This window comes from Gopherus flavomarginatus, chromosome 1 (assembly GCF_025201925.1).
Source record: "Gopherus flavomarginatus isolate rGopFla2 chromosome 1, rGopFla2.mat.asm, whole genome shotgun sequence".
NCBI classification, from domain to species: Eukaryota; Metazoa; Chordata; order Testudines; family Testudinidae; genus Gopherus; species Gopherus flavomarginatus.
The window spans coordinates 97,639,745-97,663,484 of record NC_066617.1 but is presented as its reverse complement, the minus strand read 5'-3'; the positions used below and the strand labels follow the sequence as shown (position 1 = coordinate 97,663,484).

At 41.6% G+C, this 23,740-nt stretch overlaps 1 protein-coding gene across 3 annotated transcripts in view; it reads right to left on the bottom strand.

The window, feature by feature from the left end:
- The window catches only part of MRTFA (myocardin related transcription factor A), a 165,816-nt gene that overhangs the window by 118,372 nt on the left and 23,704 nt on the right, over window positions 1-23,740 (bottom strand). Inside the window, exon 1 of one of the 3 annotated variants that reach the window (XM_050916963.1) lies at window positions 11,684-11,830. The exons of the other annotated variants lie outside the window; for them this stretch is intronic. Coding sequence (XP_050772920.1) covers window positions 11,684-11,729 — 46 coding nt within the window. The 5' untranslated portion in view covers window positions 11,730-11,830. Of the gene's footprint in view, window positions 1-11,683; window positions 11,831-23,740 lie in introns of those variants that run through there. 3 annotated transcript variants of the gene reach the window in all.

The following is a 23,740-nucleotide window of genomic DNA, read 5'->3' as shown; positions in this document are numbered from 1 at the left end:
CATGTTCCCTAATTGATCAGCAATGAAACGACGTTAACTGGGACGACTAAGTGAGGAGTTACTGTATATCCAACTGCAAGCACAGAAGAAAATGTAGGGAAGCAAAGTGTAATAACCAGAGTTGGACTTGGCCAGGACATTAGCACTAATGTCCATTCATTCTTGCAAATAACGCTAATAGGATCTCTAAGTTACCATGCGTCATCATATCTTACATCTCTAGTTCTGAAGAAAAAAGTCTGCAAACGTGGATCAATTTGGGCCTGTACTACTAGTCTGAATGTATCTTTAAACACTACTCCCCCTACTATCCCAACGGATGGCTAGAAATAACTTTATAGAAATAAGCTTTTTTGAAGTCTAATCAACTTTTTAAAAATAATTTCACTTTCATTTGTTAAACAGCTTGTGTCCATCTTATAAAAAGTTCCCAGAGATTGAGTCAATTAAGACAGAATTTGCATGCGTTAAAAGGTCTCAATCTTCGAAGAATGCAGAACAAAAACACTGAAGATAAAGTTTAATACATCTTCCAAAAAAGAAATGTGAAAGGCATTTAAATAAGTCAGGCTGTTCTCAGGGAGTATTATTACATGGTTAAGCACCTCCTCCTTTTTAAACATTCTTAAGGAAAGTAAGATTTGAAGAACCCTGAAGTCAAGAAAACCTCCCTGACTCCCAATCAACAGAAATAATATACCAGGAGCTGCTACAATAGCCGGGAGTGCTCTTAAATAGGGAGGACGTCATAAGTACATTCAAATATCCCAAAATATTGGATTTTACCCATCTTCCCTGTCTCAATTGCTGGACATAACTGTTATCTCACAGGAGTCATTTCACTATTGAGCAGGAGAAACTGCCAAAAGTAACCTGTAGAAGGCAAAACAAGACTTATTGCCCAGCCACATTTGCTGGGCACAGTCACATTTTTATGGAATTGTCTGGATTTGCAAGCCAGACTGACAGGACATACAATGGGTATGTCTACACTGCAATTAGAAACTTGCAGCTAGCCCATGTCAGCTGACTCAGTCTTGGGCTAATGGGCTGTTTAACTGCAGTGTAGAAATTCAGGCTCAGGCTGCAGCCCAGGCACAAGGACCCTGCAAGGTTATGTCCCAGAGATTGGGCAGCCCAAGCCCAAATGAATTAAACAGCCCCTTAGGCCAAACTCTCCAGCCTGAGTCAGCTGGCATAGGCCAGCTATGAGTGTCCAGTTGCAGTGTAGACATACCCTATGTGAGTGCCAGGAGACTGTGAATTATGAATCCACTGGGTATTTATATTTTAACAAGTTTACAGGGGAGGATAGAAATGAGCTAAGATGGCAGTGGTAACCCTAACATCACTGACAGACAAAACTGAATTGCCTAATAAGTCACCAGGACCAGATGGCATTCACCCAAGAGTTCTGAAGGAACTCAAATAAGAAATTGCACAATTACTAAATGGTACATAGCCTATCATTTAATATCAGTTTCTGTACCAGATGACTGGAGGGTAGCTAATGTGATACCAGCTTTTTTAAAAGTCTCCAGAGGCAATCCAGACAATTACAAGCCGGTGAGCCTAACTTCAGTACCAGACAAATTGGCTAAAATTATAGCAAAGAACAGAATTATCAGACACACAGATGAACACAATTTGTTGGGCAAGAGTCAATGCGGCTTTTATAAAGGGAAATCATGCCTCACCAATCTATTAAAATTCTTTGATGGGGTGAACAAACGTGGACAAGGGTAATCCAGTGAATATAATGTACTTGGACTTTCAGAAAGCCTAAACAAGGTCCCTCCATCAAAGGTTCTTAAGCAAAGTAAGTAGTCATGGGATAAGATGGAAAGTCCTCTCATGGATCAGCAACTGGTTAAAAGACAAAAAGAGAATAGGAATAAATGGTCAGTTTTCAAAATGGAGAAAGGTAAATAGTGGTGTTCCCCAAGGACTGTGTTCCATCTAAGCTGCGTGGCCACCCAGGAGTGATTCAAGTGTGGTGCACTGATTGGCAGAGCCACACAGTATGTGTTCACGTGCCCCTCCTCCTGCTGCTTTGCAGCCATGTTGCTCCTGCCCTCTGCCTTGGAGCCCCTGGCCAGGTGCTCCCAGTACTCTTCTGCTGGCTGTGCAGAGTGAGGGAGTGGGAGCGTGTGACAGGTTGAATCACAGAAACCCCCTTGGGAACTTCCAACTGATGTGCCGAGACTACTCCTGCCCCTGCTTTCCCTGGCAGCTCGGGACACCAGCACTCTGTCTTGCTGAGCCAGACATGCCCATCTGCTCCAACACAGACCCAGAGTCTGAATTACTTGCCCCAAAGCTGCAGACTTAACTGAAAGCAGCTTACAGAAGTGTTCTTGTCTTTAACACTCAGATGCCCAACTCCCAATGGAGTCTAAACCCAAATACATCCGTTTTACCCTGTATAAAATTCGCCCTGTATAACACTGATAGAGCGATCTGCACAGGTGTTTGTCCCCCGCAGGTATTAACACAGAATGTTAGGAACCATTAGAAAAGGAACAGATAACAAAACAGAAAATATCGTAATGCCTCTATAAATCTATGATACGCTCATCTTGAACACTTCGTACAGATTTGGTTGTCCCATCTCAAAAAAAGGATATACTGGAATTGGAAAGGGTACAAGAAAGGCAACAAAAATTATAAGGGGTATGTAACTGCTTTTGTGGGGGAGAGATTAAAAAGACTGGGACTTTTCAGCTTGAAAGACAGACTACTATGGGGGGATATGATAGAGGTCTATAAAATCATGAAAGGTGTGGGGAAATGTGAAGGAGTAAATAACACTAACACAAGAACCAGGAGTTACCCAATGAAATTACTAGGGCAGCAGGTTTCAAACAAACAAAAGGAAGTATTTCTTCACACAGTGCACAAGTCAAACTGTACAACTCATTGCTGGGACTGTTGTGAAGGCCAAAACAATAACAGGATTCAAATATGAACTACTGTAGATAACTTCATGCAAGAAAGGTCCTTTAAGGGCTATTAGCCTAGGTAGTCAGGATACAACCCCATGGCCCTCTTTGACACAAGCTGGGAATTGGCAACAGGCGATGGATCACTCAATGCTTGCCTGTTCTGTTCATTCCCTCTGAAACAACTGGGACTGGCCACTGTCAGAAGACAGCATACTGTGCTAGATGGACCACTGGTCTGAGCCAGTATGGCCATTCTTATGTTCTTTGGTAATTGTTTTCTTTTCTCTTGCAAATTTGCAGGCATTCTTCAGAAGACAATTTTCATAACACAAAAACAGATATTAATACATGTATAGTTGTAGAGTGCACTGAAGTTTAGTGACTAGAAACCCCCTCCCCCTTTACCAGAAAGGGGCAGAAAACAAAAGGAGATAGGATCGTTGTGTCATGAATATTCACAGTGAACTAAACTGAGAGACTGTCAAAAGAACAGTCATACCAAATCAGACCATCCAGTTCGTACCCTGTCTCAGAGAGTGGCCACTAGCAGAGGAAGATGCTAGACCTACTAAAATGGAGAGTTATGCATTAATATGCCCATGTTGATGAGGAATGGGAAAAGGGCTAATAGGGAGACAGAGATAGGACCAGACAGTGAGAGGGAGGCAGGGAGACTTTGAGGTCAGCAAGTAGATATAAGGAACTGGAGACTTAAGAGAAAATGTGAGGGAGTGAGAAACTGGGAGGCAGAAGAATTATCATGGGTGGTGAGAAGGTAAGTAAGAAGCCCTGCTCACAGGAACTAGCAGGTATGCCTGCATTTCCAACTGAATTTTCAACCTGCAATGATCACATGTAAATTAGCAGCAGGAGCCTCTTACAAGACTCTCAAAAAATCAGAAGGCAGATCAAAAACAATTTTATTTTATTTAACCTCATGATTTTGTATCTGGACTAATTATTTTTACATGACTGGGGTTGACAATGCTGTATATCTCTCCAATTGGCCTGTAAGAAAAGACCAATACAAAACTAATTTACCTTCTCTTCCTGTATACTTCTGTATTTACCCACCACTTCTGTCACAGGCTGCTGATATACACTATACTTATGTCTTTGGCTAATTGCTCTTCAAACTTTTTAACCTCTTTATATTTCATCTCACATTTTACCTGCCTGAATTTACGTTCCTTTCCACAGCCAACACTTGAGATGGATTTCCACTCTGTGAAGGAAACCTTTTTGGTTTGAACAAGCTCTCGTAACTTACCCTTTAATCCTTAACGTTTTTGCTTCTCTTACTGCTTCCTTTTCTGTTTAGAGTAAGCATAACCTCTCTGAATATGCTTAAGCAGCCTCCACACTGAACCTAGAAAGTTCAATTCTTAGCTTCTTGGTTAACGGGTTTTATTGGTTTTTTTTCCAAGCGCTCGCTAAAAAAATAAAATAAATCCTCTCTTGCATGTAATATCACAATTGAAAATTTTGGTATGATCCCTGCCATAAGGATGAAATTATATTACTCTTATTTATGAGCTCAAGTAGTTACTTCTTGAATAGACTCGTGTTTGCCTCTGAGCACTAAATAAGCACTACTCTAATGGGTACTGCTTCACTCTTTCAGTAAAGCGAGGTGCCTCTGTGGTTTCCCTCAGCACTGAAGTATCATTCCATGGTCTATAAGCTGGTAGTATATTCCTATTATTCTATCTGTATTTTTTTTTGACTTAGGCTATGTCTACACTGGCATAGTTTTTTCACCAAAAGTTTGGTCGATGATCAAAAATCGCTAGAAGAAAATCGTAGTTGCTTGTTCACACTGTCTTCGTCAGCATAGCACACCCACACTTGGGGAAGTAGCATGAACAGTGAGAGCAATGCATTGTGGGAAGCTATCACAGTTCAGCTCTCCACCTTCTGCCGATAGGTCTTGAGGGAAGGTGGAGTGGATCGCAGTGCATCATGGGTCTGGGACCAAAGTCCCATGATGCATTGCTTTCCGTCCCAGCATTCCGTCCCAGCATTCCAAATTCGGTTTGCAACATTTTTCAACATCTCCTTTTCTGCTTGCCCCATCCTCTGTCTGAAAAAATGGATTCCACGCTGCTCTCCAGTGCTCTGAGAGCTATCAGTAGCACATCTCGAATGGCAGTGCAATTAATCTTGAAGTTCTGAACTCAACAGGATTCACAGTTGCCTGATGTGCTATCCGACATGGATAGGATCAACATTCGATTACTTTTGGCTTTCACAAAACAGCTGCACACAGTGGACTATCACTTTTGGGCTCGGGAATCTAGCAGTGAGTGGTGGGATCACATCATTCTGCACATCTGGGATGATGAGCAGTGGCTGCAGAACTTTTGGATGAAGAAAGTCACCTTCCTGGAACTGTGTGCTGAGCTCGCCCCAGCCCTGCGGCGCAAGGATACCCAAATGAGAGCTGCCCTCTCATTGGAGAAGTGCATGGCAATCACAGTGTGGAACCTGGCAATTCCGGACTGCTACCAGTCAATCGCAAATCAGTTTGGAGTTGGGAAAGTTAAACTTTGGAACAGCGTTAACGCAAGTGTGCAAGGCCATTAATCGCATCCTGCTGTGAAGGACCGTGACTCTTGGCAATGTGCGTGAAATAGTGGCTTTGCAGAAATGGGGATCCCTAACAGCAGAGGAGAGATAGATGGTGCATATATTCCAATTTAGGCCAGACCACCTTGTGACGGAGTACATCAATAGGAAGGGGTATTTCTCCATGGTGTTGCAGGCACTTTTGGATCACCATGGGCGTTTCACTGACACCAAGGCAGGGTAGTCCGGAAAGGTGCATGACATATGTATCTTCAGGAACACCGGCCTGTACAGAAAACTGAAAGCGGGGGCTTTCTTTTCAGACCAGAAGATGTTCCAGACCAAGAGCAGGGGATGTTGAAATGCCCATAGTGATCCTGGGAGACTCAGCCTACCATGTCTCAAAGCCTTACACAGGAAACCTGGATAGTAGTAAGGAGAGGTTCAACAATAGGCTAAGTAGGTGCAGGATGATCGTGGAATGTGCCTTTGGCCGATTAAAGGTGCACTGGCGATGTCTTTATGGCAGATTAGACCTCACTGAGGATAATATTCCCATGGCCATGTGTTGCATGTTGCACAATATTTGTGAAGGTAAGGGTGAAAAGTTTGCTCAGAGCTGGACTGCTCAGGCAGAATGTCTGGTAGCTGATTTTGAGCAGCTAGCTACCAGGGCTATTAGACGGCCACAACAGGGGGCTATTTGAATCAGGGAGGCTTTGAGACACTTTGAAGATGAGAACCAATAGTGTACGTTGCTATGCTCTGGACTACAATGCTTAATGAAATAAAGTTTTGCAAGGAAGCACATGTGTTTTTTGTGACCTAGGATTCAATATAAGCAAATGATTTAACTGATGGTGTATTTGTTGCTACTATCACAATTTGCAGGAGACAAATAACTTATAATTCCAAAAACTTTGCTTCTATTGCACACAAAAAAATACAGCACCACACACACACTCACCCCTTTTCTTTTGGGGGCGGGTACGAGGGGAGGACTGATTTTCAAAGTTGTGCTTAAGTCTAACTATCATTTGAAAAGGTGTCCATGGGGGTGGAGTGAACGAAATAGCAAGAAGTTCCACAAAGCGGGAAGGAACTTGCGGGTGGAGTTTGGGGAGGGCATGGGAAAGAGTTCTGAATGTGCTGAAGGGGAGAGTGAGCATGCATCTACTCAGTCTGGAGCATTATGAAGGACTGTCGCATTTCAACGTGCTTCTCCATAACTTTAATCATCCTCTCCATTGCATGCCTAGCATAGGTCTGATTTTCTTGTCTGTCTTGCCTTTTGATTTCCCTTCGGTGCTTGTGTTCTCTGTTTTCGATATCTGAGCACTGCATCACCTCCTGGAACACGTCTTCCTTGCTCCGTCACGAGCGCTTTCTCATCTGGCAGAGGTGCTCCACCAGTGTGCAGGGGGTGCCTCTCAAGGCCACATCTGCAGAAACACATGGAACAATACACATAAGCACACGCACAGCACTGAAACAGTGCAGTAAAATACACCTCTAGTAACATACCAATCACTTTCTCACTGACCCCTGACAAGCACACGATGGCAAACACCCCATACATGGTGAGTTTACCCTGGGGTGGGGAGCATTGTGCATGGGGAGATAATCAATATGAAAAAGAGTCGTGGTGCAGTTGACTAGGGATAATATTCTAAATTTTCCCACCCTTTTCCACAGGTTAGTATCATTCTGCCTGATCTCTCATTCTTGAGGGTAAGCAGGGAAGAAACAGTGCATCTACTACATTCTTGCAGCTTCCACACTGGTCCCTATGTTGCTCACTTATGTGCTGCTTTGGTCCCTGCAGAAGTGACTGCAGAAAGGCACAGGAAAGTTTCCTTTCAATGGGGGAAGGAACAAAGCAGCTCCGCCAAGGAACCTTCAGCAGAGGATTGCCAAGTATTTGCAGGAAAGTTTCACAGAGATCTCTCTGAAAGATTCCTGTGAAGTCTCTGTGTGCATCAACACCCTGTTCCTTGTACTGCTTAGCTGCACAGCAAAATGTCGAGCACACAGAAACATAGCCAGCCTTGTGCATGTCTATGCCCTTAACCCACCTCCACACTTCACAAAGCAAAATCACTTACCAGGGATCTGTTCTCCTGCTTCTTGCTCGCCGGACTGCAACTGTCAAGACATCTCCGGAGCGCAGAACAGCTCCTGAGTGGACAAATCACTGGGCGATCCTGCTGTGGGCCGCACAACGTCGTCTCTTTTCACCTCTTCGCCAATGAATTTGTTCTCAGGGCTAGGCCCACTTTCCACTGGCTCCAGTCCCACCAAAATATCCAGAGGGTTCTTGGCAGTGAAGGTGTGGTCGCAGCAAAGGACAGTGTCCAACTCCTTATAAAAACAGCTGGTCTGGGACACAGCATCAGAGTGATGGTTTGCTTCCCTAGCCTTCTGGTATGCATGCCTCAGCCCCTTGAACTTTGCTCTGCACTGTAGCATGTCCCAATCATAGCCCTTTTCATGCAAGCTTTGCGAAATCTGCCCACAGGTATTGAAATTCCTACGCTGGAGTGCAGCTGGGACTGCACAGTCTCCTCTCTCCAAATACTGAGCAGACCCAGAGTGGTTCAAGCAGGAAAGCATTTGCAGCATGGAGCCGCCATGGTCAACTGGGAAGATGCAATGTAAGCTCTCCAGGAGCAAACAGGAAGTAGATTTTCAAAAATTCACAGCGCTTTAAAAAGGAGGATGGGCGGACAGTTGATTACCTGGCTGCAGGGCAGCGGAGTTGTAACTGCTGACCAGAGTGGTCATGATGGGCATTCTGGGACACCTTCCAGAGGCCAATTACAGTGATAATAATCAAGCATGGTGTCTAAACTGGCACTGTGAAAACAAAACTTTTGCATAAAAAGCCTTATGACTCATCAAGGTGGTTTCATTTTGTTGATGAAATTGAGGAGTTTTGTCACCGAAAGAGGCATTGCAGTGAGTATACCTCCCACTGTTTTGTCACCAAAAGCTGCCTTTTGGAGAAAAAATTTGGCAGTGTAGACAAGGCCTTAGTCTTCATATCCCTCCAGATTTTACTCACATTGTCCCTTCTCAGACGTTTCATTTCTATCAGTGGCTTTTATGCATAGTGGTAGTCTCTCTTCTGCACCTTACCTTAGGCCTAGGCGTTAGCAAGGGCTACACTACAGTAAGCACTGAAGTTCATCTATACTCTACCCATCTGAACCCTTCATCCTTTTGTCATTTATCCGGCTCACTTCCACCACCCTTGTTTGTATGAACTCACCCCACTTCCCAATTTCCTGCTTATCATTTTTAAGCAGTGGTTGGTTGACCTGGCCAAAGCAAGAACTGCAATTTCAAATAGAGTGGTGATCGGTTTGTATCCCTCATTCCATGGGTTAAGAACACCAAGGAATTGCCTCATCACTGCATGACTCTTTTGGGTGTCCCAGGGATATCAGTAGTAGACTCTGGCTTATGGCACATCCAAGCACTCTTTAGATGAAGGAAGAATCATCATAGGAACTGAGAAAGAACAAAATATCCCAGAAGATTCTCATCATTTGGAACAATAGGAAGAAGAGCCACTGTTAAAGTTTTGGAAAAAGAGATCATTTCATCTGCACACAGGGGACTTTCCTCATTTTAGGAAGCTTTGCTTTATTCTGTGGATTTCCCTACAATGCTGATGCCATGCACAGATCCAGTTAGATAGGCTTCTAGATTGTAAATTATCATAGCCCTTTGTCTTAACTACAAAAAAGAATGTGAAATCCTAGTGGAAACAAGGCACAGAGTATTTACTTCAGTGTAGCAAGCTGAGTGTCTTGTCTCCACTAGGATTTTACATCGAACTAGCTTGCTCGATGTAAACACTCATTTTTTTTGCAGTGCCAAAACTGTCTTGCTATGTGTATCCTGTATAGAACCAAGCATGTTATTAGGGCTTAAATACCAATTCTAAGAATGGCAAATTACAAGTATATCACTAGAGAACGGCCAAACAAGTATAGGGCCTAAAGCCACTTTTGTACATTTAAGAATAAGAATAGTACCAACTATCTCCCTTAAGGCAGCTCTCATAATTCCACCAACCCAGAGGGCTCCTGCTGTCTCTCCATCTCCCAAGGACGTGCTGTAGAATCAAATCCCCTTGCTGAAGTGCCAGAACTGAAAAAGTCTTCCTGCTTTGGGAGGAAGGCCATCAGATGAAGGAAGATCACTCAATACCACTTACTCTTTAGAGAAGCTCTAAAAAACAGGAAGAGCGCAAACTATGATAGAAAACTAAAGCAACATGAGCTATTTTAGAAATTGCTTTGTATGTTTGTTTTCTAAAGTGTTTAACCAAAAAAAGCATGAAGTAAAACCGATCCATCTAGGTGTGACCTTAGATTGCACTCTAAGTTACCATGCCCACCAGAAGACGACAGCAGCTCAAGTTAAGACGGGCAACAATCTTCTTAGCAAACTGGCAGATTTGTCATGGGATGCTCGTGCTCTAACTTTGTGGACATCATTCTTGCAACCTTGTATTCGGTGGCAGAGTACCTGTTTGGAGTCAACCGTCACACACCAAACTGGTCGATACACAGTTACATGCCACCATGCGTTAACATCCCTGGCAGCCTACATCCGACTCCACTCCCATGGCTTCCAGTTCTGAGCAATATTGCTCCTCCTCCTATCAGGCGAGAGGTTGCCACTGGCAGATTACTGCAGAAAATGTGTGCCAACTCAAGCCTGTCATTGCACAATGACCTTTTTAAACACCAGCTGCATGTCTACCATCACATCGCCCATTATGGTCTCATCCGCCACGCCAGGATGTTAGGGTGGAAACACTCTGGCGAGAGGAATGGAATGTGTTATAATCCCCAACTAGTCCCTCATTGCAGATCCCACAATTTGTCCACTTGGTTTTGGTCTGCCCTGTCACCAATGGTCCCTGTTGAACAGGTTCCAGACCAGGCAAGGTCTCTGTGCAGCCAACCAGTATCACTGGGGCCTTCATGACAGTCCCTTGTCAAGTCCCAGCTGAAGCTCAACACAGACAATGACGCACACTGTGGATGAATACCTGCTGACTAGGTTCAGCAGTGGCCTAAAAGAACTGCACCACACCACTGAAGATGCCATCGCTTGGCTAGATGACTATGCACATGCTAAATAAATAACCAAAAGATATATTTAGAGCCACTGCCAGACCAGAAGGTGGAAAAGGAAGAAGTTTTACAAAACATATTTAGAAGAGACCATTCTGTGTGTGACTTATTTTTTTAAAATTATCTCTTCCCTCCTTTATTAGGGGCACTGCCTAAAAATTACTGTGAACCAAAACTTCTAGACTGTTCTTAACTGCCACTGATTCAGTATATGACCTGCCCAAGGTCATCATCTCCATGTCAGTTTCTCCAACTCTAAAGTGAAGGAAATTTACCTGACAGGCGTTCTGCGAGACTTCATATTTGCAAAGTGTTTTGAGAGCCTCAAAAAATGGTGTAGAAGTGCACCATATTATTATAGATAGGTATCAAGTCTCATCTATCTTGATGACTAATCCTCATCCCTGGAGTCACAGTTCTGTACAACATCTGAAGGATTTCTAGCAGCCAACTGTGATATCACAAAAGGAAGATATCATCTTGGAGAAAATGCTACAAGAACCCATTAACTCTTAAGGAAACTAGAGAGCCTCTAAACTATTAAAGAAAGGCGAGGAGCAGTGCAAGACACAACCAGAGTTTTTCCAAAACAATGTGATTCAAAGTTTCCCAAGATTATCAACAGAACTTTCTATATTTGTCATTAAAACCAAGTAAAAAGTGACTGAAATAACTATCAGCTAACAGCTAAACAGTGGGCTTACCTCAAATGGAGTCTCTTTACTACAGAGCCCTAGGCTTGTCAGGCATTTGCTGATTCTCAAGAGCCAAAGAGCTTAATTTATTCAAATATGAAGTGGGGGAAGAGGAAGGAAAGATATCAGTTTCTTCATATTAAAATCCTGAACTGATCAAAACCTAACATTCCATTTGCACTATCTTCAACACCACAAAGTCATCCCAATTCTATCTCTAGGTCTGTTTTTCATGCAGCATCATGCACGCTCTTCATACTCCCTAACTGACTGCCCAGCACACTAGCAATGTTTAACAAATGAGATATGTTTGGAGTGTTACCCGATTGGACTGCCATCATCAGCTTTTCTGGTTCTAGTAGAGTCATGTTGGTCCCCTTCTCAACAGCAACAATGGATTAAAAATATAAATTAAAAAAATAGACAGAGGAATCTTGATGTCAGGCTTGTCCAAAGGTTCTACAAAGCACCCTTGAATGCTGTCAACTCTGGTGACTGAGAACTCAATCCTTTCCCTGAGCAGCTCTTGGCTTATTCACTCTACAGACAAGTTGGGACAGCCCAAAATCAATTAACTGCTAGGAGGAAAATGAATACTCAAGCTGGAACTTAAGATGTGTGGTTTGCAACAATAAGCTCCACCCTAAGCTGCAGTTTGAGGGATGGGGGGAGAAAAGAAGTTGAGATTTTATATGAACTTTGAATCCCCTAAAGGGCTGTGATGATGAAGCAGTTTCGTTCCAAGAACAAGGAGACCCTGTATTAACATAAACACAGACATTCTTAACTTGGAAACAGCAAAGCTAAAAATAATACAATAGGCTGCCCAAGTCTGCCACATTATATCTGGTGATATTACAAATAGGAAGACAAATCAATGAAAGAAGTTGGCAATGTTCCCCCCACTCCACCTTGCTGGCTGCTATGCCCAAGGCACTAAAACAACAGGGTTAGAACTTCTTAAAATAGATTTTAAAGTCAATTTTTAAAAATGTGCTCTTTCTTCCCTCCACCTCCAATATTTTCCATTCCAGACTATAGCCTCCCTTCAACTCCCATTTCCGCTGAAGAAGTAGAAAATTAAACCATGTTTCCCATGCTCAGATGAAGCATTATAAATGGTCAAGGGGAGGGGAGGGTTAGGGCTTTTATAGTTGAATATTTCCTGATAATTAGGACAGTAGATTGGATAATTTTCACTCAGTGGGCAACTCTGGCTCCCAATCAGAAGTGAACTTCAAATTTGATTCCTGAACATTGTCACAAGTAACTTGATAGATTGCTAATTAAATTATCTTAATCAACCAACTCCAACTCTTCTGTCCCAAAAACAGCTCTCCCCTGCTTCCCATCTTTATTATTCCTCCATAGCTTGTGGCATTTCTCATTAGGTCATCTGCCAGTAAGTAATTATATTTATTTTTTATACCAGGATCAAAAACATGTTAGACACCACATAGACAATGGCATGGTCCCACCTTTAGACTTCAAGTTCTTTGGGTTAGGCCAGAGTCTCTGTTCTGGCAGAGTTTTTTTCAGGAGAGGAATACTTGGATTTGCAAAGGTGCCTTTGCACCTCCTACATTTTGGCCCCTTATACCTGTTGTACTGCAAGTCTACTTTGCCCTGTATTTTGACCTAATACTAATACGCACCACAGTGATGTGCTGTAACTCCTCCGTGTGGACATGTGGGTACAAACTAAAAGGCTCGCACATTAATGCAGTCCTCTTCAAACAGGACTATATTAATGCAAAGTAGGATCCCTGTAGTTGGTGCCCCCAAAATCCACATGGGGGAGGTACAGCACAGCACTTTGGTACCCACTGCTATTCACTCCCACCTCTATAAACTGAACTGCAGGGCAGTGTAGACATGCCTAATCTGGCCTCAAAGCTGCTCTTACTCCCATGTGCAGCCATTAAGAGGTCATGACAACATCTTAGAAGAGCCAAGTGCAGAAGGTTGTAGCAACATCTCCTCCTCCCCTCCCCCAAACACTTCTGTGTCTGTGAAGGACTCAACCGAGTCTCATTATGACAGATTAAAACTATCCAGGGAATCCCTTTCTGCAGGTGACATTCCAGCAGGGCTGTTTCTGTTGGTTTTCCGTCCTTCTTACACCAAGAGAGTGTCAAACAGACTAAATCACAACATATAATTTCAGGTATCAGGGGGTAGCCGTGTTAGTCTGGATCTGTAAAAGCAGCAAAGAATCCTGTGGCACCTTACAGACTAACAGATGTTTTGGAGCACGAGCTTTCGTGGGTGAATACCCACTTCGTCAGATGCATATTCACCCACGAATGCTCATGCTCAAAAACGTCTGTTAGTCTATAAGGTGCCACAGGATTCTTTGCTGCTTTAACATATAATTTGGGCCTTTTGACTTCAAGGCATCATGCTCACCTAAATACCATCTATGCAGTCCTAGATTCAACACTTATATTCTCTCTCACATGCACACCCTTATAAGACCATTAAGGTTGCAAAGTCAAGCATTCAAAAGTTAGGAAATACCAAAATGAAGTTTGCCTATGCAAACTTAATTTAGCCTCTTGGCATATAATGCTTATGCAGCCTTTTGTTACATGATCTCACACTATTATTTCCAGAGGATCCTGTCTTATTCAGTACACAGAATGGACAGTGCTCTGGGAATGAATCCGGGTTAGGTACTGAAAGAAGAAGTTGTCTGTAAGACCTTATCTTGTGTGTTGCAGAAGTTTGAAGGAAGGTAGTGAACAAGGTAGAACATCACAGGAAGAGAAAGGACAATCTCAGTTATGGCAGTTGAATGCTGCTCTGGGAAACTGGGTTCTGACTCTGCCACAGAGTTCCTGTATGATGCCAGGCAAGTCACAAACCACATTTTTCACAGATGTTCCTCATTTTCCAGGTGCCTGACTTGAGACTCTGGGGTCCGATTTGCTGAAGTACTGAGCAGTCAGAGTTGCAACCAAAGTCAATGGGAGCTGTGCTTTGAACATATGAAATGCTATATGAAGCCAGCTACTATGCAAAATCAGTTCACAGGCATTTCAAACTGGGCACCCAAAGTCAGTGGACACTTGATCTTAATCTCTCTATGCCTCAGTTCTCCACGTATAAAACTGAGATAATACCACCCCTCATCACACAGGGGTTGTGAAAATAAACTCATTAATGTATGTGAAGTACTCATTTACTGTCATGATAAGAATCACAGAAAAGCTATGAGGAAATTAATAATTCTGTCTTCAAAACAAGGTTTGAACAGTGTACAGTAAGGCAGCCTTGGACTACACATTAACCAATGAGGAGAACAAAATATTGAACAGCTTCTAATTTAATGAGCATCCATTCTGAGCCCTGACTGAGGCAGGGTCCAGTGGAAAACACTGCATGTAATCCTGCAATTAAAGACTGTATCATAATGCATGTGGACATGGGTTCAGGATTAAGACTGCCTCATTTTCTAGCCTTTGAGTGTTTGACTTTGCAATCTTATTAATGTTCTTTTAACAGCTTTGTGTGTAACTTCCTATATTTTTATAAGAGCAAACTGAAAAAACATGTCATTTTACACATGTACATGACTGACTTGCAAGGTTGAAACATTTATATCCACCGTGCAAATCTCTGCCACTTGAGCTAATGGAGTAACTGCTAGCAGTAGTAGGCTATCCTCCATGTGGCTCAGCACTACAGAGGATGGACACTGCCAATGGGTTCCACAGATATTTGCTGACAGCAGAGGAAAAAAGACACTCAAGGATTTTGGATTTGATTCCAGTCTTTTTAGAGCAGAGTTCTCTAGTTGGCCAGACTCTTCTGCCCATCCCCCAAGCTTGACCTCTTTGCCACATCCCTACCAACCTGAGCCTGTCCTATCTGTACCCCATCATTGACTCATCTATTCAGTCCCAGTCTCCACTCAAGTTGCTGATCCCAGACCCCTTGTCGCTATAAGATCACTCGAGTACCAGCTCTATGGCTCAGAGGTGTGTTTTTTTCACATCTCTGAGCGACATCAGTTTTGCTGCCATAAGTGGTAGCATAGTCACTCGGAGGGACTGGTGTATGTATAGTCTCATCACACACAGAAGCTGTGAGAGAGGCTCAAGCATGCTCAGTAAGGAGTATATTCGCTGTTAAACTCCAGCAAACCTTTACTGAGCACATGAAAATTGTGATTTTTCAAAGGCTTATAATTTAGTCATATTAGGGCAGATTTTCATGGAAATGGCAAAAAGGCACACACTTAACACACAAGCAGCACTTTGCCAAATTTCAAGTCCCTGATCCAAAGCATGGGAGCACTACAGCTTCCCAAAGATAAGGTAACCAAGAATTTTTTTTAAAACTTTGACAAAATGAACATTTTTCTCTAGCCTCATTGACAGAAAATGTTGAACATTCCAAAGTCAGCCTGTGGAAGACACCTAGCATGGAAAATTTCAGCCTGGTTCAAATTTGGCAAAGTTACAGCAACTGAAAACAGTGTCTTATAATGGGAAGCACTGAGCAACCTTAATAGGCAGTGCTACCAGTCCATAAATAATAATGCAGGCCTTAAGGCTAGGATTTTACGTAATAAGCATATATAGTGAGGAGCTGAAGTATGGAACTGAACTCTGACAATCTGTCCAGGGCCCACTCCTAGAAGAACATCTTAAACTTGAGCATCCTGTGACGGACTCAGGCCAGATGGATATAAGAGGGTAGTGGAAGGCAGGTATATAAGCCTCAGAATGAGCAGGTCCCTCTTCCCTGGATAGCCAAACAAGGGCTACTCCAGGCCAATCAAGACACCTGAGGCCAATTTAACCAGTTAAGGCTAATGTCGGCACCTGACCTCAATTAACTGACAAAGGGTCAGTAAAGGCTGTTAGGCTAATGGAGACAGCTGGAACCAATTAAAGTCCCACCTATACTGCTTTAAAAGCTCTCCTTGCCATTTCTCTTGTGGATAAATGTAAAGTAATGCACATTGGAAAAAATAACCCCAACTATACATACAATATGAGGGGGGCTAATTTAGCTACAACGAGACAGAAAAAAGATCTTGGAGTCATCGTGGATAGTTCTCTGAAGATGTCCACGCAGTGTGCAGAGGCGGTCAAAAGAGCAAACAGGATGTTAGGAATCATTAAAAAGGGGATAGGGAATAAGACTGAGAATATATTATTGCCCTTATATAAATCCATGGTATGCTCACATCTTGAATACTGTGTACAGATGTGGTCTCCTCACCTCAAAAAAGATATTCTAGCACTAGAAAAGGTTCAGAAAAGGGCAACTAAAATGATTAGGGGTTTGGAGAGGGTCCCATATGAGGAAAGATTAAAGAGGCTAGGACTCTTCAGCTTGGAAAAGAGGAGACTAACAGGGGATATGATAGAGGTATATAAAATCATGAATGATGTTGAGAAAGTGGATAAGGAAAAGTTATTTACTTATTCCCATAATACAAGAACTAGGGGTCACCAAATGAAATTAATAGGCAGCAAGTTTAAAACAAATAAAAGGAAGTTCTTCACACAGAGCACAGTCAACTTGTGGAACTCCTTGCCTGAGGAGGTTGTGAAGGCTGGGACTATAACAGTGTTTAAAAGAGAACTGGATAAATTCATGATGGTTAAGTCCATAAATGGCTATTAGCCAGGATGGGTAAAGAATGGTGTCCCTAGCCTCTGTTCGTCAGAGGATGGAGATGGATGGCAGGAGAGAAATCACTTGATCATTGCCTGTTAGCTTCACTCCCTCTGGGGCACCTGGCATTGGTCACTGTCGGTAGACAGATACTGAGCTAGATGGACCTTTGTTCTGACCCGATATGTTCGTTCTTATGTTAAAGGGGAGCACGGGGAAGTGGCCCAAGGAATCAAAGCAGCGTCAGTGGAAGAGTGAAGCTGCTAAAAGCTGCTATCATTAGAGTACCTTGGCTGGAACCTGGAGTAGAGGGCAGGCTCGGGTTCCCCTCTTCCTCCCTGCATGATCTACAGAGATCCATTCGAGAGAGGAAACAGACTTTGGTCCAGGCAGGAGACCAAATGGTGCCTATGGAGCTCTAAGGAGCGACAGAGACTGTGGGTGTTCCACCTTCCCACCTCCCGTACTGGCCTGTGATGAAAACAGCTCAATAAGCTGTAACCTTTGCTGCCATACTGGGAAAGGGAGGTCATATTGAGGGCTTTAGTGAGCTTCTGAGACCACTGAATCCACCAGGACGCACGGGACCCACCAATACAGACATGAAGCTTTGTCACAATCCACAACAAGCAAAGGGAGAGACACCTAGTTTGTCAACAAAAATGGTCTGTTTCCCCTTCTTTTTTGAGAAAAACGAGGGTAGAATGAGAGAAACAGTTCCCTTTCCCCCTTCAGAAAGTCCTGCCCTCTAATATCTAGGAAAAGCATTATTTTTCACCCTAGAAGTGACTCCACACTCAGGCGCCATTACTGGTGTTCACATACCCACACCATACTAACACAAATAAGTAGTTGCAGGGTGGACCGATTTAAAATCAAAGCGATTTAAATCACCAATTTCAATCAAGATTTAAAATCAGCAAGCAGGAAACTCAGATTTAAATTGTTGATTTTAATTATGTTTTGCATTTGTAATTTTTATTCTACTAAGGAAAGGCTGACACTCATTCATTGGTAACCACTGAAAAATTTTATTAGCACTTAATATAGCCTTTAGCAAAAAGAAACTCTTAAGTGTATTGTAACTAGGGAAATAAACTACGTCTATACACATTTAGACAAGCAATTATACATCCATGATTAACATGATGACTATGATGAAGAAATGCCCAAAACAACCAATTACCAGCTCTAGGCCTGGCTTATTCAGAAAGCCATTTCCATGTATTAACAAGGACTGTTTTAAATAACCACAGGCTTATACACGGTGTCACCTTGATACCTCGGAAAAAGTAGAGAGAAATAACAAACCTGGGGAGTGCGGACGGTACAAAAAAATTCATGCTGTCTTCAGTAGAAACAAACAAAACCTGATGTTGAGAGTAAGCTTGATAAAGAAGACAGCACACGGTAAAGACAGCCTTCACATAACTAACTTTAACTACTTATTTACTTTCTCTTATCACTATTAGACAGTATTTTTTAACCTTGATTTATTACAAAAGACTAATTTCTGTGCTGTATGGTAATCCCCATCAATACTAATCCAACTTTTCCAGCAAGATCTGGGCCTCAAAGCAGCATGAGAAATCTTTGGGCAAGGCATATTCTTTTAGGACATGTAACTGACAATTCCTCTGTTAAATCTATCCAAGGCAGACTGGTTGTTCTTATATCAACATACCATTCCTTTTACTCACACAACTGTGAGAGAACTATAAGTCCACTTGGAATGTGTGTGAAGGACAAATCAGACAGAGCTATGAACTTCCTGCCTTTTGTGTGTGAATGTTACAACATCTTTAGTGTACTTTCCACATTTAAGTACAAAATAAGGCAACAAATATTGCCTGATGACCAAATGCAGGGATTGAGGGCAACCCCCAAAGCACAATCAACCCTGGAACAAATAAACGTGGAGAGACTGTTTTACAAAGACCATGTCCCCTGTAATATCATGATAGTTTTCAGTGTTAATCCCAATTGCTGTTGGCATACACAAACTCCACCTTCTTAAATATGTTCACAAGCCACATGCAAACTTGTTAAAGGGGACAGTTTATAGCATGATTGTCCTGAAGAAAATAATATCCATGTTGCATACTAAATCTGTGCTAGCTAAAAGTAGGTTGCAAAGCTTAACAAGGTGTTTGCAAACTATGCTTGACAACCATTTCTGAATCTGGTTGTAACAAATATTGCTCTGATTGGGGGTAGGGAGAATGTTAATACAGGAACATCCACCGGCACCATTCCTTAAATGAAGTTGAACGCTATGCGTGACATCTAAGATATTAACACCTGTAATTTAAAAACTGTGTAAGTGTAGGAAAAAATGTGTTATGAGTTCCTTAAAACCATTTAGAGTGCTTGTGCTGCAACGCCTGAGAGAGTCCAGTCTGCATTAGCCAGTGTGGCAAAAATTTAATTCCATGTTCTGTAAACTATTCACTATACTGCACAGTGAAAGCTCTCAGATACCTGAGGCAAATGCCTGTTACAAGAATTGTAGTGACCACACTGAAACTCCACACATTCCAACCAGTAGAGTCTTTCCCCCAAGATGCCCCTGGCATTCTGTAGAGTGTAAGCAACCCAAACTCAAACTAAAAATATGACAAGCAGCTGCAAATTCTGTCCGAACCTGTAACGGCAGTGTTCTTCTGAATGACAAAACTGAATGCAAAGCTATTCAAACAATGAGAGAAGAAACCAAGACAGCCTCAGACTTATCAGAACACTTTACATGGCCTCAGGACAGAGAGATGACTTTCTAGTGACAAGACTGGTCAATGGGTAGAGCCCAAGGATAGGGTGAGGTAATCCTCCTCATGTGACTGAAATTAAAAGCTAAACAGGGAGTTCACTTAAAGTGACCGACTTGCATGAAATTCTTAAATCTGATCTCTTGCCATTAGGGTTGGAAAAGGCACTCAGATACCATGATTATGTGTGCAAAGACATTCAGGATCATCTCACTGTGAGATTCACAAATATCATTTGTAATTGTAATAAAGTCCAGGGAAATCTACAGAGGAACCCCTGGTTTAGAAAAAGTGGACACAAACTGATAGTCTCTTGCATTTCAGTTCTGAAGCAGTAAGAACATAGAATCTGCCACACTAGAACAGACTGATCATGTATTTAGTCCAGGATTCTCTGTTCCAAGAACAGAGAATGCCAAATGCTTCAGTGAAAAGTGTGAAGTCCCATTATGCATTTAAACTGTGCAGTACTCTACTGTGTGGAGAAGTCTCTTTTTGACCTCAACTAATCATCAATTTATGCCCTGAAGCACATGGACTGTTACACTAAACAACCATTCCTAGGACTAACTGCAGATGCAACATTTATTCCTATAAACATCTATTAGTAAAGAGAAAAAGAGTCTTTTGTAAGCTAAAGCAACACAAAAGGCTTAACCTCTGTTAGAAGGCCATTAGACACTAGTAGTTAGCTCAGCTCTGAGTCAGCAGTGCCTGTCTGCAACTGCAAATGGAATACCCTTTAACACACACAGGCACCTCCAACATTGCTCTGTCATGTTAAGGTCTCTCCTCCACACTCTACCCACTGCTCAATATCCTGGGTTTGGTCAGCTGTCACAGAAGCAGTTCCATTGGACAAGGCATTTTTCCCTAATCAATCTGATAAAGCTAAAGACTGTTCAGGCAATCAAATGTCAACCCAACTGGCAGAACAGCTGAGATTTTTGGATCAGTGTTTAAAATAAAAGATAACTGGAAATATAATCACACCTACATAACAAACAACTAACTACAGTGGTCAATATCTATTAAGTTACCCAACTTCTGTCCTCAACGTCACTAAGAACTCCATTTTAAATATCTTCTATAAAGAAAATTTTAAAGAACAAATTTATTGATCTAAGATGCATTAATATATTATGTCACAAACAAAATCATTCATTGCAGAGACTCATGAACCATTAAACAGGGCGTCCTTTTACATTGAGACAGTTTGTAGATGGTTATATTTACGTAACAGCTTTCATCCTACAGTATCTTATAGACAGAATGGGTGTGTGTATACATTAGTGTTAAATACACACGCAAATCACTTTGCCCACAAATGAAACACAGCAGCTGTTCAGAAGCACACAGCAACAAACCACAGCTTTAGGAGTGAAGAATACTCTATACATTTGAAATTATAAGGGGAATTTAAGTATTTAGGTTACCCAACCTGGGAATCTGACCTGTCACCAGGACTAACATTTGTAGTTCTTAGGAAAATATTACAAGTTATCTTTAGTGACCATGACCATCTATGGACACTGGATTTTGTCTTGTCTGAAAGATAGCACCCTCCGGCAAAATAATTCCCCCTATCATGCTGGATATTGTTTCAGTATCAACCCTACATAGAACCACATAATCGATCACTAACCCCATTTCCCGCAGTACCCTTAGCTTCCCCTTGAGGAAAGATGAATGGGAGCACCTTTCCACCCACAAGTACTTTTCAGACCCAACCCTGTTTAACTTGTTCGTGCTAAGTACATGACAGCCCACAGTGGTATGGCTATAGATTAAATCCTTAAGCACTACTGTAACTCAAGGAGATGTGTCTCAAGAAATAGAACAGGGGTAGGCAACCTATGACACACGTGCCGAAGGCGGCACACAAGCTGATTTTCAGTGGCACTCGCACACCCGGGTCCTGGCCACCAGTCCAGGGGGCTCTGCATTTTAATTTTAAATGAAGTTTCTTCAACATTTTAAAAACCTTCTTTACTTTACATACAACGATAGTTTAGTTATAGACTTATAGAAAGAGACCTTCTAAAAACATTAAAATGTATTACAGGAATGCAAAACCTTAAATTAGAGTGAATAAATGAAGACTCGGCACAGCACTTCCGAAAGGTTGCCGACCCCTGAAATAGAACATAACCTCCATTAGAATATATTCAGCTGTGGACATTGTAACCACAGCATAAGGGGAAAGGGCTGAGAAGAATAATTCCCATTGCCTTCCTTCCTGTCCCATCTAAAAGATTTACTTTTGTTACCAGGGAAAACCCCTCTAGGTGATACAAGTAATTGGGTTAGCCTCCAGGGAAAGGCATTCCCAGCTTTCCTGAGTCACAAAAATGGATAAGCCCAAAAAGCAGAGTATATTCACTTAAATCATCAATTTTAATCATTATTTAAATACTTGGTTTTAATCACGTTCTGCATTTGTAGATTTTAGTTGTTTTTCTAAAGAAAGACTGATTATAACTGGTTGGTATCCATTAAAACATGTTGATTTGCAACTAAATAAAAACTTTACACTAAAGTTGGTGGTTCTTTTTGCTAACTAGGCAGATCTAGTGTATCTATACACATTTATTTAAGCTATTACATAGCTTAATTTACATTTATTCAGATTCTTAAATTTTACATTTTTATTACCTTAGAAAATGGTGAGTGATGCACATTTTCTCTCTTACTAGATGATTAATTTATTACTTGTGATTTGGGCCAAACTCTACTCACACTAAGTTAGAATTCAATTTAAAAATGCATAAAAACATCATCTAAATATTTGTATTAAATAAAACAACTTTAAATGTGATAGATACATAAAAATGTTTATCAAAAAGTTTATTAAAACATTTTGTATTAAAACAAACTGATTTATTCAACAAAGGAAGTATTTATAGTTAGAGAATTGTAAACTGTTTCTGGTTTAAGATCCTTGAAGATTTTGAAACTAGTGATCTCATCTTCACATTTAGATTTTTAATTTATAGATTGGAGGAAGAAAACAAGCCTTCCTACTGTTCAACATCCAATCAGTTTCGTAACTTTGGATGAACCAGTCATTGAATTGAACTAGTCCAATAAACTGAAATAACGAAAATACTCTCTTGGCACTGGCAAAAAAGACTACTGCTCTCAAAAGTTGATTTAGCAATTCAACAAATTGGCTCCAGGTGCTTAGCCAGTAAGTTCTTTAAAACTTTGAAGCAAATCGTATTATTTTTTGTATTTAAATTAAATTTTAATAGATAAGCACCTTAGATATTTAAATATAAGGTTGAAAACCTATGTAATCTTAAATATGTTTTTTTAAATAAACCTGTATTTAATTTAAGCCAAAAAATCCAATTTTTTCTTAAATCAATGTTTTTATCCATCCTGATGAAAAAGTCTCCCTGCCCCAAATTAAGCCCTCACAGTTAATTATTAGTCATTTTCCCCAAATACCGAGCAATGGCCTCCACAGCCATTTCAAGTTTCCCAATTTGAGATTTGTTGGGTTGCAATTATAAACATGAGGTGCCGAATGCTCAACCCTCACTGGCATCAACTGTACCTTGCAGGATCACGCTGTAAGTGATGTCTGTCCTCACATAAAATCAGGCTTAGCTCACCTGCTCTTTCTGAATTCAGGATCCTTCGCATCTTTAATAAACCTAACTGGCCATTTTAGCCAGTCATGGCAAGAAAGATTTCTAACTGACTGAACACAGGCAAACACGACTCATAGAAGAGTCACCAGCTCCAAGAGGATAGCCTGAAGATGAGATGACACTTCCTTTGCTTTTAACTTTTGGTTTTGCACAACTCTTAACCACCACACAGCACATGATGGTTATTCTGCCAATTACACAGGCCAATAACCCACAAGCATTCATTGTTAGTCCTCTGAGACTTCAAAAGCCAACACGAGTCACCAACTCTTCTCCTCAGAAGTCAATCTTCTTCTGCTCTGCATCAGTTTCCCACAGCTA